This window comes from Rhinopithecus bieti, unplaced genomic scaffold (assembly GCF_001698545.2).
Source record: "Rhinopithecus bieti isolate Rb0 unplaced genomic scaffold, ASM169854v2 scaffold_55189, whole genome shotgun sequence".
NCBI lineage: Eukaryota > Metazoa > Chordata > Mammalia > Primates > Cercopithecidae > Rhinopithecus > Rhinopithecus bieti.
In genome coordinates, this window is record NW_016821812.1 from 673149 (window position 1) to 688650 (window position 15502).

At 42.5% G+C, this 15502-nt stretch overlaps 1 protein-coding gene across 3 annotated transcripts in view; it reads right to left on the minus strand.

Moving 5' to 3' along the window:
- The window catches only part of MCF2L2 (MCF.2 cell line derived transforming sequence-like 2), a 256218-nt gene that overhangs the window by 43291 nt on the left and 197425 nt on the right, over positions 1 to 15502 (minus strand). For all 3 annotated transcript variants that reach the window (XM_017860626.1, XM_017860625.1, XM_017860624.1), the window contains 5 exons: positions 8844 to 8910; positions 7557 to 7672; positions 6172 to 6241; positions 3149 to 3241; positions 2368 to 2460 (listed from right to left, as the gene is read on the minus strand). In XM_017860626.1, the coding sequence (XP_017716115.1) occupies positions 2368 to 2460; positions 3149 to 3241; positions 6172 to 6241; positions 7557 to 7672; positions 8844 to 8910 (439 nt within the window). The remainder of the gene's footprint in view (positions 1 to 2367; positions 2461 to 3148; positions 3242 to 6171; positions 6242 to 7556; positions 7673 to 8843; positions 8911 to 15502) is intronic.

Consider the following 15502-nt stretch of genomic DNA (forward strand, 5'->3'; position numbering starts at 1 on the left):
TCTTGTTTCTTCAGTGAAAGGCAGCTAACAAAACCTTCTAAGTGCTTTTAACCTGTATTGTCTCATTTAATGCTCCCAACAAGCATTCCAGGAAAATACTATTATTATCTTAATTCTACGGGTGAGAAATCTGAGGCTGAGAGAGGTTAAGTAACTTGCCTGAGTTCACGCATCCTGGAAGGGTCAGAGCCTGGATTCAGACCCAAGTTGTTAAACTCTCGAGTCTGTGTTTCCAATGACGATGTCCCACAGCCCTCTGCATCTGGTACGAACCTAGCTCCTGTGTAAATGTCACCTCTGTGGGAAAGCTGGAGCCTAGGCTGAGGGAGGGAGGACCATCACTTACGTCCTGCTCACTCCTCACTGGGCCCAGAGGTTGGACTTCTAGAATAGGAATGACAGTGACAATGGGACATGCAGAGGAGCATGAAGCCCTGAGTGAGCGCTGTGTCAAACATGCTCCGAGGTGCTGCTCGCTGAAGGAAGCAGATCATTATTCTCATTTCTGTGGTGGTGTGACAGTCTCGGTGTCTAAGATAACAGCTACACATCATGCAGAGCTTCCTGCGCTGTGCCAAGCCCTCCGCATGTGCTCATCATCTGCTTCATAACGATCTTACAGAGGAGGTTCTAGTACCCTCATTTTACATAGAGGAAAACTAAGGCCCAAGAGGTCAAGGTCTCGTAACTGACAAATGGCAGAGTATGCTGAGGCTGAAACTGCTAATGGAAAGCTTGAAAGGAGTAACTTTGAAAAAAAAATTTTTTTTTTTTTTTTTTTTGAGACAGAATATCGCTCTGTTGCCTAGGCTGGAGTGCAGTGGCGCAATCTCGGCTCACTGCAAGCTCCGCCTCCCAGGTTCACGCAATTCTCCTGCCTCAGCCTCCCGAGTAGCTGGGACTACAGGCGCCCACCACCAAGCCTGGCTAATTTTTTTATTTTTAGTAGAGACGGGATTTCACCTTGTTAGCCAGGATGGTCTTAATATCCTGACCTCGTGATCTGCGCACCTCGGCCTCCCAAAGTGCTGGTATTACAGGTGTGAGGCACCACACTGGGCCTTAAATTATTTTTACAGATGAGGTCTCGCTATGTTGCCCAGGTTAGCCTTGAACTCCTGGACTCAGGGATGCTCCTGCCTCTGCCTCCCAAGTAGCTGGGACTACAGGTGTGTGTCATCATGTCTGGCCTGAAAGCGGTAACTTCTTCTGAGGGGAGATTGTTGGGCAATGAGCTTAACCTTCCTGAGCCTCAGTTTTTTCACAGTCCAGAGCATGGCTGGTATGTCTGATTGTGGGGATTAAATAAGAAATACTGTAATCCCAGCACTTTGGGAGGCTGAGGTGGGTGGATCACAAGGTCAGGAGTTCAAGACCAGCCTGACCAACATGATGAAACTCTGTCTCTACTAAAAATACAAAAATTAGCCAGGCATGGTGGCGTGCCTGTAATCCCAGCTACTCGGGAGGCTGAGGCAGGAGAATCGCTTGAACCTGGGAGGCAGAGGTTGCAGTGAGCTGAGATTGCGCCACTGTACTCCAGCCTGGGCAGAGTCTCACTCTGTCTCAAAACAAAACAAAACAAAAAAAAGAAATACACATGGGGAAGCACCCAGTAAACAGTAGGTGCTTGTTTTTGTTTGTTTGTTTGTTTTTTATTAAGAGACAGTGGCCACTGGGCAAGAGCTACCTAAATGCCTCACAGAGGTTAATTCAACAGACAACTTACCGCGGTGGCCCAAACCTTTCCCTCAAGCTCACACATGGAAAACCAGCTGTGATAGGCCCTCAAATCCTGTTTGGGGTGTCTGAGAATGCTTGCCTGCAGATGTGCTAGTGTCAATGACTTATCACTAAGGAGGGGCAAAGGTCAGAGAGACAGAGAGATAGAGAACCACTTAGGGGTTCAGGGTTCAGATATAGCAAAGTTCATTCTGTTAGGCTGCTCTCAGGGTAAGATCCTAAATCTAAGAATGGAGGTCAGCGCTGCAAAAGGAGAGAAGACTTCAGTTTTGTCTTCTCCCTTCCATAAGTTAAAATGCCCATAAAACAGTAACTTTGTGGAAAATCACATTCTCGCTCCCAAAGAGCTCTCCTCCCCTAAGCCAGGCTCCTTAGTGATTCATGCCCTGAGCTACACATTAGACTAGTGAGGCCCTCAGGTGCCCTCCAACTCTATGATTCTTTGGTCTTACTCCACCTTGAAGAGGGCTGATTTAGAGTTGGAGGAAAAGAAAAAGCGGGCAGGATGGACATATCTTCAGCCTTAGAAGACCAAGGCACAGCTCTACATGCATAACGACAAGGGCACCATAGTGCAGGCGCCTGGTTTCCCACAATGGAAAAGCACTGTCTCATTGATTTTACCTTCAACAGCATCTGGTATTTTATAAGTCTCTGGCTCGGTCCTTTAAGATACTTAAAAAGAGGGAGATTGTGATCCAGTTGGCGCTGGCATACCTTTAAAAGCCAAATAGAAACAACATAAAACAAAACAAACAATACACACAGAACAAAAGTGGCAGCATTTAGGTACAAAACACAGAATTGCTTTTCCTAGACAATAGGGGCAGCTGTGTCGAGCAGCTCCATAAGGCTGTGGGGTTGTTCTGTCCCCTAGGAACAGTGTGTGAAATAAGAGAAAGAGGAAAGAGGACGGTTTGGCTAAGATTTTTACAGGCATCTAGGGAAGCAGAACCATTTATTTCTTTTAGAAAGCAAGTTCACTAGAAAACAGTGGGGCATTTCAAGTCCTTCTGAAAAGAAGGCTGCCTGTCTTCAAGCTGGGGGCCGCCAGAGTCTATTCAGGCCATTTGGAGCCTGAAGGATACAGACGGTTTGTAGATATCATTCCAGGTGGCCCAAAGTGTGATATTTTTGACTTAGTTTCATTTTAAAAACCCATCTTAGAAGAAGACACTGGTTTTCTCACCAGATACAGGTGCTCCTCACAGGCCTATCCCATAGAGACCAAAGGCTGTGTCAAAGCTTTTCATGTGCAATTTCAAAGTATGGGACACTTGAAGTAAACATAAATCCCAATGCCAAATTCCTCTCCCTAGTCCCACTTTTGATTTCCTTAACAACCTGATGCATAGAAACATTTTCTAGGAACAATCTGTGGGAGACTCTGTCTTCTCAACATTACCCCAAAGTAGGCGCAGTCTTGACACTCTTGCCAGATTGCCCTAGCTCGTGGCAGATTCCTATGGTATTTAAAATATATCTGAAGATCTTCTTTCTAGGTGGGAAAAAATTAGAACAAATTAATCAGGTAGCATTTTTCAGTAAGTGGACAAGATAACACAGTTTATTCATTCATTCAACAAGCCAGAGTACCCTAATGTGTAAGGAATTGGGGGTGCACAGTAAGTAATCTTATGTTGGGATGTGTGTGTGATGGAGACAGAAACAGAAGGCTATAAACAACCATAACTACTGGACACGGATAGGCAGAGTGCTCTGGGAACATCTACAAGGGCTATTGGTAAACACATAAGTAGACTCACAAACAGGAATTGGTTTTTATCTTTATCATTCTTTTCCTGCCCTTTGTCCAGGACATCGACATCTCCCAACAGCAGGTCTGCAATGAGTAGTAAAACTGACAGAAAAGAGGCAGGTGGTTGATGGCCCCCTTTTTTCTCTCCCCACCCGCTCCTTGTGGTCATTGTGACACCAACCCTACAAAGAAGCCCAAGAAACAACCAAAAGATGGAAACATGCCAGAGGGGAGATGTGGTAGATTGGGCAACCAATATGGATCTCAGTGATTTGGGCAACCTTCAAAGTGACAGGCTCTGCCTCAAACATCACTTTCAACCTGCAGCACAAGACTCTGAGACAGGAAATGTTATGTGACTGTTTCGGAACTAGAGAGCAAGGAGGACTCAACGTGCTGCTCAACCTGTATTCTCATGGTATCGAAGACGCTGAGAGGTAGGCACACATCTGCCAATATCCCAGAGAGAAAGCACACTTCAAGCCTCTGGAGTCAGCTTGCCAGCTTCACTTGCTCTATCAGGGAGCCTGGCCCACAGCAGCTGTGCTGGCCACAGATCCCATGCCACTCTGGTGGAGAAGCCCATGCAGCCACCTCCTTGCTGAAGTCTGTGTCCCTGTCCTGCTCAGCCCAACTCTGGATTTCCATCATGCCAACACAGATGATTTCTTCCCTCGAAGCTTCAATGATGCCTATTCGACTCCCAAATACATTGCTATAGTGAATGACTTCCATTTCTATAGCTCTTGCTTTGTCCCAAGAGGTTGTAAGTGGTCATTTTAGCATAAGAACTACGGCAACCGTCCTTTGCTATTCCCTCCAGGAAAAAAATGACACACACACTTAAGACAGATGGCCCTTGAAAAATGTTCAGACCGATTAAGGAGCTGGAACAGTAACTCAGAGCTTAACACCTATGATGAGGTGACATGGAAAGCCATACGGGGCCGCCAAAGGGCTCTGAGCATTGAAGATTCCTTCTCTCCATTAATGTCAAATATCTTGAAACCTGGGGGCTGTGTTTGCTTCCAGTTATCATAAGTATTGCTCTCAGCCTCAGTCATAATATGAGTTGCTTACAACTTTAAGTTGTTTGATCTGTTGCCTTGGGTCCACATAAAGAAAAATAAGAAAGAGAATGAGAAGGACTAAGCCAGGCGCGGTGGCTCAAGCCTGTAATCCCAGCACTTTGGGAGGCCGAGACGGGCAGATCACGAGGTCAGGAGATGGAGACCATCCTGGCTAACATGGTGAAACCCCGTCTCTACTAAAATACAAAAGAAAACTAGCCCGGTGAGGTGGCGGGCGCTTGTAGTCCCAGCTACTTGGGAGGCTGAGGCAGGAGAATGGCGTAAACCCGGGAGGCGGAGCTTGCAGTGAGCTGAGATCCGGCCACTGCACTCCAGCCTGGGCGACAGAGCGAGACTCTGTCTCAAAAAAAAAAAAAAAAAAAAAAAAGAAAGAAAGAGAATGAGGAGGACTAGTTGAGAAAGAGAGGAGAAATGAGAACCATTTGGAAGGCACGGGGCGTCAGGATCATCTCCATGGTCGCATCCTAGAAAGCACTTGGTGGGGAATGGTGTTGGGTGAAACATTTCTCTGTGGCGGCTCCCACTGACCCAGACAGCCTATTTGTTGCCTAAAACAGGATGGAGAAACAGGGAAAGAAGGAAGAGGTATGGGAGGTGGGAGGAAGGGGTAGTTGGAGGTATGTTGTAGGCCAAGACATTCACAAATTGAGTACTAAGCCTAAAAGAGGTTGTAGATTTAAAATTTTCTAATCATCCTCTATGTTGTAAAAAATAGAATGGAAATAAAATGTATTTTCTGAGATTTTTAGTTTAACACCAGTGCTTCTCCTCTTGAGAGCATTAATACAGCTTTATTGTAGGACTCTAACCTCACTGTATGATTCTTGTTTTAAAACATAGTTGAGTCATTCAGAAGAGGATCCTCTGCTTTGGGGACAATGGATGGCCAGCCTTCCATTTCATGGGGCTATGCAGGAAGCCAGGCTTGCAGTTACTCCCGCATATCAGTGTGAGCTCAGTCAAATGGACTCATTCTCACCTTGGATAAAGTCAAATAAAGTTGGGAGGCCAACTCATGTTTTCCATTCAAAGGGCAGATACAAGATATACTGTCTTGGCAAATTTCAAGTATACAGTGCAGTATTATTCCATGATAGTCGCCATGCTGTGCATTACATCTCCAGAACTTACTCATCTCATAACTGCAAATTTGTACCCTGTGACCAACATCTCCCTGCTTCCTCTAGACTTCAGCCCCTGGAAACCACCCTTCTACTTCAATGAGCTCATCTTTTTTAGATTTTATATATATATATATATATATGTGTGTATATATATATATATATATATATACACACACACACATACACACACACACACACACATAAAATGGTAATGAATGTATTCATTAACTTGATTGTGGTAATCATTTCACAGGATGTAAGTATATCAAACCATCAAGTTGTATAGTTTGAATATATGCGATTTTTATTTGCCAATTATATTTCAGTAAAGCTTGGAGTGGGGGGGAAGCAGATATGTTTTTAGACCATTGGTGTTTCCATTTGTCCTTACCTCTTAATACAGAAAAGTAAGACCTGACTTTAACATGGTTATTTACTGGGAGCACAGACTTACTCTCTTGAGAAAGCAATGTGCCAGAAGTTCAGGGTTCTCAGCACACTTTTCCAATTCTTTTAGAAAAGTCCTGGAAAATAAAAGTATACAAGTAAGAATGTTTTGATTTTTACATGCAGATAATTATTTTTTTAAGTACAATCACATAAGGTTTTAAGAGGTGCCTACAAAAATGTTCTCCAGGCCTTCTTGCTCTTACCTTATCTTCTACACATTGATTCAGAAAAAAAAAAAGCTGTATTCTGAGGCATTACTACAATTACCCTGAAATCACTCACAACTTTAAGTTGTTTGATCTGTTGCCTTAGGTTCACAAAAAGAAAACTTAAGAAAGAGAATGAGAAGGACTAGTTGAGAAAGAGAGGAGAAATGAGAACTACTTAGAAGGCACAGCAGGTCAGGATCATCTCAAATTATCGGAACACAGCTGTTCTGGTAATTCTAAGCACTAGTCATAGACAGACTGGATACACTCACTGATGCTCCCTGTTACATGAAAACAACGTTCCTAAGAACTGCTGCTGCTGCTGTTGCTATTACTAATATCATTGAGAGCTTACTATAAGCCAGGCATAAGCTAAGTGCTCCTCAAATAATATCTCATTTAATCCTCAACCAAACCCTGCAAGATAGGGTTTCATAAATATAAAACCTGGGGCTCAAAGACACTACATAACTTCTCTGGGGAAATTAGCGGAAGTGGGTTTCCATTTCAATTTTGTGTCTGACCAATGGATGAGGGATGGGGTTAGGAAACAACTGTGGTTCAATTCACCAAGCAGTTTTTCTCCCTCTGTGAATTAGGTGTGCAATCTTGGGGTCATCATAGCAAATAAAGAGAGTCAACATGTTACCATTCCCATATGTGTAACATGAAAGGGTTTGAAGATGATTTCCAAAGTCCCTTATTCCTGCAATTCTCTAGAACTCAGTATCTAAGCAGCCCTGGGTTAAAAGTGCAACTTGTTTGAGCAGTCAGCATTTTCTAACAGCCTAGTTCCCAGCATCCCCTTATGATAATGGTATGTAGATGTGTATCTTGGTCATCTTTGTATTCTCAATGCTGAGCACAGTGCCTGGCACAGAACAGGTGCTCAAAAAATGCTGATGCATGAATAAATAAACAAAGGAACACTCAACTGCATATAACATGGATGTCTGACACCAGGTGCATGATCCTTTGATGCCTCTTTCCTTCCTTCCCAGGGATCCTGTGGGGCTTCTCCTCTCCTTTCACTCCAACCCACCCCAATCCAATCCACTGACTCCAAACCACTAGCTTAAACCTGAAAACATCTAAGCACTTTCATCCCCCAGTTCCATCAGTCTCATTTCCACCCTTCTCTTACTCTCCATTCTTTCTGATAACATGAATTATTATATACCTGTTGTGAAATTCATAAAGTTCTCTAATATTCCCAAAGAGAAAGTCCTTGTTATTCTGAAGAACATCTGGAATTAGATGCTTTAGCCAGATAAAATCCATTGGAGTGATATATCCCTGCAGAGGTGGAAACAAGGTAGGTGTTACAAACAGGAACATACTAGAGATCATCTGAATTAGCTACTCCAAAAACCAAAACTTTAGTGAAATAATTGAAGAATATAGCACACTTGTTTCTTGAAAGCTATTGTATCGAGTACTTTCTTTTGATATCATTTTCCTCATGTGCCCACTTTCAGAAGGAGATGGCTTAATGGCAATGATAATAAAATGGCATTTTTGTGGGAAGAGCAAATATATTTAAAAATGTTTATGTTACACAGGTTTAATGTAAAAGAAGGGAAAATGTACCCATTGTTTTGTGACCTGATACAATTGCTATGACTATAATGATTATTATTATTTTTGAGACGAAGTTTTGCTCTTCTTGCCCAGGCTGGAGGGCAATGGCTTGGTCTCGGCTCACTGCAACCTCCGTCTCCCGCGTTCAAGTGATTCTCCTGTTTCAGACTCCCAAGTAGCTGGAATTACAGGCATGCACCACCATATGTGGCTAATTTTTGTATATTTAGTAGAGATGGGGTTTCACCGTGTTGGCCAGGCTGGTCTCGAACTTCTGATCTCAGGTGATCCACCTGCCTCGGCCTCCCAAAGTGTTGGGATTATAGGCGTGAGCCACTGCGCCCGGCCCAATAATAATTGTTTAATATCTGAATAATGTTTATTCAGCATATATATCATAATTTACTAAACATTCCCTTTTTATTGGACATTTGGGTTGCTTCTAATATTTTATGGTAAAAATGTGATTATAAGTAATTGTGTACATATAATTTTTTCCTTAAGACTATTCCCTTAGGAAAATAGGGGAAACATGCATTTTTACTCTTAAGAAAAAAGGCTACTTTAAAAAAACAAGAAATAATCTTCCCTTATTAAAGTATCAGGAACACTGATAATATCCTTTGTTGGCAAGAAGATGGTAAACCTATTTGGGCATTGCTGGAATCAGTGTGAACTGGCATAATTCTTTGGAAACTATTTGGCTACACGGATCAAGAAACCACAGGAATGCTCTTATTCCTACTGGAGACACTTGTAATATTTTAAGACCTGAAACCTTGGTGGGAATTCTGGAGACTTACGGCAACTATTTTGAGTCTTTTTGTACAACAAAATGTCTGCAGTTTGAATATATGCTTGATACCCACTCCCCAAATCTACTTACATCAATTATGCTTTTGATCTCTTTTATATAAATCTCTTCAGTCTCAAGCAAGTCATGTATAATGCGCCTGAATCGCAGCAGCAGGTGGGAGGGTGAAAGAGAGAGAGAGACAGGGAGGGGAGAGTGTTCTTTTAGAATTCTGTTAGAATAATGATCATCAGTACAGTTCCCCTTTAGTGGCTCACCTACTTAGTTTCTGGTCAGTTCATTCTGTTCTACTGAACACCCAACGTCAGCATCTCACAAACGCATACTGTGATCACACTGGTATCAAGAAGAAACAGCAAGGTTAGAGAACTCAAAATCCTTTAGGCAGCCAGTGAATGACTTGTCCTCTGGGTGGGCCATACAGTGTGGGGGTCAAGAAGGGAGATGTGGGAGTCAGAAATACCAGGTTTGGATCCTTAGTCAAGGAAGGTCTGCCTGACCCCGTCCCCACCCCCTACATTGTATACGTTGTATAAGTGGTTTCCTAGATTTTCTCTCCAGCTTTCTGCTCACATCAAGATTTTTTTCCTTTTAAGAGATAGGGTCTTGCCCTGTTGCCCAGTACAGTGAGTACAGTGGCATGATCATGGCTCACTGTAGCCTCAAACTGCTGGGCTCCAACAACCCTTCCACCTCAGCCTCCCAAGTAGCTAGGGCTACAGATGTGCACCATTACGCCCAGCTAATGCCTTTTTTTTTTTTTTTTTTTTTTGGTAGAGATGAGGTCTTGCTATGTTACCTAGGCTGGTCTCAAACTGCTACTTTCAAGCAATCCTCCTGCCTTGGCTTCCCAAACTGCTGAGACTATAGGTGTAAGACAGTGTGCGAGGCCCTCACATCCAGATCTTTGGCCCATATGGATGTATTTTGTTGTACATGGCATTAGATGCATGCTAGCTCTTTCCTCTGGCATTGGATGTTTCACCATGATTTCCTAAGGCAAAAGATATGAGTTCTGTCTGCTTCTGTCAAGGAAGGCAGGTGGAACATGTGGTAGGCAGAATTAAAGGCGGTCCCCAAGACTTCTGGCCTCACTGCACATACACCTCTTCCAATCAAACACTAATTTAGGGGCTGCTGTGGAAGGCTTTTGCTGTTCATTTGATAGGTAATCCACTTGGGCTTGCCCTAATCACATGAACTCAGTTTTGGGTCTAGAGGTCAGAGATTCGAAGCACAAAAAGTATTAAACACAAAGGAGAGTCCCCTTTGCTGACTTTTGAGATGGAGGGGGCCAGATGGAATGGAATGTGGGCAGCCATAGCAACTGAGAGTGGCTCCCAGCTGACAGGCAGCAAGGAAGGGAAATCAGTCTTATAGTTGCAAGGAACCAAGTCCTGCCACAACCACGTGAAGTTAGAAGAGGATCCAGAGCTCCATGTGAAAACACAGCCAACACCTTGACTTTAGCCTTGTGGGACTCCTGTCCCAGGGAAACTGTGAGTCTCCTAAGTTTGTGGTCAGTTTTTATAGAGCAATAGAAAACCAGTAGAAAGAGTGAGGCCAGTCCCCACATTTATCCCAGACAGACTTCTTTCTCTCCTTAGGCTACGTGGCCATATTTATTATTTCTTTTAGGGGTCCAAGTAGATGAGTGTTTATACATGTGTCCTTGTGTAGAATATATGTATTTATTCCTGTGAACTACTGATGGATTATCTATTAAATGGCAGCCTCTCCTAGAACATGATTTGTTTTTCTCTCATAAAAATGAATGTGGCAAGACACAAATGATCCAATAGAAAAAAATGGGAAAGGACACAAAATAGGAGATTCACACAAATATGCAAGTGGCTATTAGGCTTGTGGAAAAAATACTCAGTACATACATTCAACAAAGGCATATCTTAAAAAAGCAACAATTTTCATCTATTAGAATATTAAACATTTCAAACCTCAAAGAAAGACTGGTAAATGAGGGTGTGGAAAAACCCTCAGACAATATTGGTAAAATGTGTAAATTTGTGCAAGCTCTTTGGAAGGTAACTTGGAAACATCTCATGGAAATGTAAAACACGTACGTGCTCCTTGGTTCAGTAATTTCACTTCTAGGAGTATTCATTGTTTGCAATTAGGACGATATAACTTCAACAACAACCAGATATAAACTGGTTACTTAAATGCTCATCAAAAAATTATAGTACGTAGGCCGGGCATGGTGGTTCACACCTGTAATCCCAGCACTCTGGGAGGCTGAGGCGGGTGGATCACTTGAGGCCAGGAATTCGAGACCAGCCTGGCCAACATGGTGAAACCCTGTCTCTACTAAAAATACAAAAAATTAGACGAGTGTGGTGGCGCATGCTTGTAATCCCAGCTACTTGGGAGGGTGAAGCAGGATAATCACTTGAACCCAGGAGGTGGAGACTGCAGTGAGCCGAGATCACACCATTGTGCTCCAGTCTGGGCGACAAGAGTGAAACTCCGTCTCAAAAAAAAAAAAAAAAAAAAGAAAAAAGTATATATATATATGGAACATACACATAATGAAATACCACGCAATTATTAAAAAGAATGAGGCTGACTGAAACATTGATATGACAGAGGCCAGGTATTTTCAGTGAAAAAACAAAGCAAGATGTATACAAGTAAGCATAGCATGACTATTTGTGTAAAAAATGAGTACGTAGAAATATACGTAAAATTGTATATGCTCAGAAAATTTATGCAAAGAAACTTAACACATGATTGCTTTTGGAGAGTGGTACTGAAAGCTAAAATATGAAGAATTTCTACATCTTACTCTATACCCTTCTACAATCTTTTTTTAAGTGAAACATTTACTGCTTTTATAATGGAAAAATAGGGTTTACATAATATTTTAAAATGAATGTTACTGGAGGTAATGATAAGTAAACCCTACTTGATAGATATAAATTAATACAATTCACATATTTTACAGTTCATTATTCTTTCTTATAATTATTTTTGTGTCTATTTATAAATACTTGTTACAAGACAAGACTGATAAACAAGATGCACCACAGAGAATATAATTTCCAGAAGTCTAAAACTCCCAAAAAGTTACTTTAACATCATACTTTACTAAGTCACTGAGAAAGAGGTTCCTGTGCCTTTTATAAATCACCCTGAAACAACGACGGTTTCTACGTCAGAAGGAAGTACACGCCTCAACACCAATATGTTTCTATGAGCCACGGCATCCAGGGGGACTACAGCAACAGTTAAGCATTCATGGAAAACTTGAGTACAATCAGCCTCTTATGCCTTCATGAAGCATTGAGCTTAAGCAACTTGGCAAGTTGGCTTCAGGATGCATTGATGATTAAAGGAAGTCAGAAGGCAGAAATAACCAGGAGGTGGGCAGAAGTCAAGGTTATTATCCAAAAATGATCTATGAACTTAAGAGACTCTTAGGAGCTTTTAGGACTCCAATACAGGAAAATATGCACATCTCTGAAGGAAAAGAAATCCCTTGGTCATATTCTGGATTATAGTTTGGAAAATAGTCTAGAAACCTTATCCAACTGCTTCATTTTACCTGTTGGAGTGCAATAGATAAAATGCCAATGACAGGAATTCCACTGAAGAATGTAGGCAAATCAATATTCATTCAATACATTCAAATTAATATGTAACTTTAAAAAGAGCCTTCACACCACAGTCAGGCCATTGGTTTTGCTTTCTTCTCCTGTTTGCCTTTCAGCTACCTTTATAAAACAGGAGAAAATGTATGACTCTTACTGATGATTCCCTGCTTTATTATTCTAAAGCAAGCTTGTCCGACCTGCGGCCTGTGGGCCACACGTGGCCCAACAAAAATTTGTAAACTTTCTTAAAACGTTATGAGATTTTTTTTGCGATTTTTTTAAAGCTCATCAGCTATTGTTAGTGTTAATGTTTTTGTTTGTTTGTTTGTTTGTTTGTTTGAGATGAGTCTTGCTTTGTTGCCAGGCTGGAGTGCAGTGGCACAGTCTCGGCTCACTGCCCCCTCTGCCTCCCAGGTTTAAGCAATTCCCCTGCCTCAGACTCCTGAGTAGCTGGGACTACAGGTGTGCACCAACATGCCCAGCTAACTTTTTGTATTTTAGTAGAGATGGGGTTTTACCATGTTGGCCAGGATGGTCTTGATCTCCTGACCTCGTGATCCACCCTCCTGGGTCTTCCAAAGTGCTGGGATTATAGGCATGAGCCACTGCGCCTGGCCAGTGTTAATGTATTTTATGTGTGGCCCAAGACAATTCTTCTTCTTCTAGTGTGGCCCAGGAAAGCCAAAAGATTGGACACCCCTGTTCCAAAGCATGTAACTTTATTCACAGAAAAGACTCTCAAGGATTTACCACCTAAAGTCATCAAGTGTATATCATGCAGATGAACAACAGAAAACACTGGAGTATTCAAGAAATTAAAAAACCTTTCAGCACCAACAGTAATTTCTGTCCTGATGGCAATCTACTCAGAGCTAGAGGACTGCACTTAGGATACCAAAGGGAGATTAGGATGCAAGAGCAGCCTGCACTAATGTACTCTGTGTTAGTTTACCTCAGGGCACTTTGTTTTACATTTCAAAATAGATGCTGCCCTTAGCTCATTAAAGGGGAAAAGCAGGCAAAATGTGTTTTATAGGAATGTTTCTTCTCTGAAGCCATATTTCAGGGTAGCATGAAAACGGAGCTTTGGTTATCTGGTTCCATTCTACATGACACCTCATGCTTGTTTCAAATGACACCACAACCGAGGAGCAGGAATGAAAGGAATATGCTTTAAAAAAATGCAATCCTCTTTAGCAAGAGAGATCATTAAAACAGATACATGTTAGGATTTCCTGGTAAGTTTCTTCTTTGTTCATGTGCCCTCCTCTGCTCCCTCCCACTTTAAACTACTGCCCCTGTCACACACACACCCCTCCTCGTTTCTCAGTTCTCCAATAGAAGAGTATCCTTTGGGATTCCTGTCCACCAGAGGTCTATTTTTGCTCATTATTGTCAACACAGTTTGCCTTCAAGAGTTTTCAGTTCCTCCTGCTACCCTATCACCAGATAATGTCAGAAAGCATTACAGATTTTCACTTTTTAAGAACCTGAACTCAGATTTCCAGGCTTCTGTCCTTCCTGTCCCATGCTGTTGACTCTCCCACATCTTTGTCTTCCTCCTAGACCTTTGGTCATTCTTGAGCCCACGTTGCCAACGGGTTATATCATTTTCACCTGGATGCCTCCCAGACACCTCAGTCACATCAAGTTGAAATAGAACTAATCAGACAGAAGTAGCATGTGTATCAGTGGAACTGACATTTTTCTACGGTCCCTAAAACACAGTTGTTGTTTCAAAATTCCCCCTCTATCATTCTTATATCTCCCTTATATTCTGTCACCCAGGCTCCTTATATCATCTCTCAACATGCTTCCTGGGTGACTACTGACTCTCTACTTCTGGTGACACCCTGCAGTGCAAGCTTTCAATTCCTGCCATTTAAACACTTTAGTGCACTCATAGAAGCTCACCCTTACTTCTGAGATTTCTCTTCCCCCAGTCTATTTTGCAGACCACCAGACTATGCCCTTCCAAAAGCTCCTTTGAGATAGAGTTTCATCCTTGTTGCCCAGGCTGGAGTGCAATGGCATGATCTTGGCTCACTGCAACCTCCACCTCTCAGGTTCAAGCGATTCTCGTGCCTCAGCCTCCCCAGTAGCTGGGGTTAAAGGTGCCTGCCACCATACCTGGCTAAATTTTGTATTTCTAGTAGAGATGGGGTTTTACCATGTTGGCCAGGCTGGTCTTGAACTCCTGACCTCAGGTGATCTGCCACCTAGGCCTCCCAAAGTGCTGGGATTACAGGTGTGAGAAACTGTGCCCAGTCCCCCAAAGCTCCATTTTTATCCTGTCATCATTCTCTCTCTTCAAGAACTTGCCCAGAGCTGCCAGAGTTCCTTCTAGGAGTTTAAGACTCTCTATTCATGTGCTAAGAATCTTCTTAAGGAGCTTCCTTTAAAGGTAAAACCAGATTTACACAACTAGATTTACACATCAGAATGGGGAGTGGTGGGTGGGAGCTAAGATGGAACCTGTAGTTTTCACAAGCGCCCTGGATGATTCTACTGCAGATGGTCCCCAATTCAACTAAATAGCACTCATCTGTCCCACTCCTTTTAGACCCCACTTTTGTTAAGCCAATGTTATCACTATTTTCCGCTTTCTTTAAAGTGCCAATCATCCTTAAAAACTCCAACAGCTTCAGTTGAAATCAGTACCACACTCTCATCCTTGTTTCCCACCCAAAAACCATTACATTAATTGACCAGACACGTATTGATGCCCTACTATGAGCCTGGCTCCAGGATAGGCACTTGGGATAGAGAAATGTACCATAATCCTCACCTTAATAAATTCAGAGTCTAATGGAAGAGATAAGAAAATCAATGATTCCAATAAGTGTGATAAGGTAAGGGTAGTCAGAAAAGTCAGGTGCAGAGGAGGGGCAACTAATTAAACCAGGGGTTGGGGGAGACACTGCCAACTCTGTGTTCAGTGAAGTTTAAGCAGAGGTTTTTCTTTAAGTAAAAAAATCAGTTTTTTGGCTGGGCGCAGTGGCTCAAGCCTGTAATCCCAGCACTTTGGGAGGCCGAGGGGGGCGGATCACAAGGTCAGGAGATTGAGACCATCCTGGCTAACATGGTGAAACCCTGTCTCTACTAAAAAATACAAAAAAC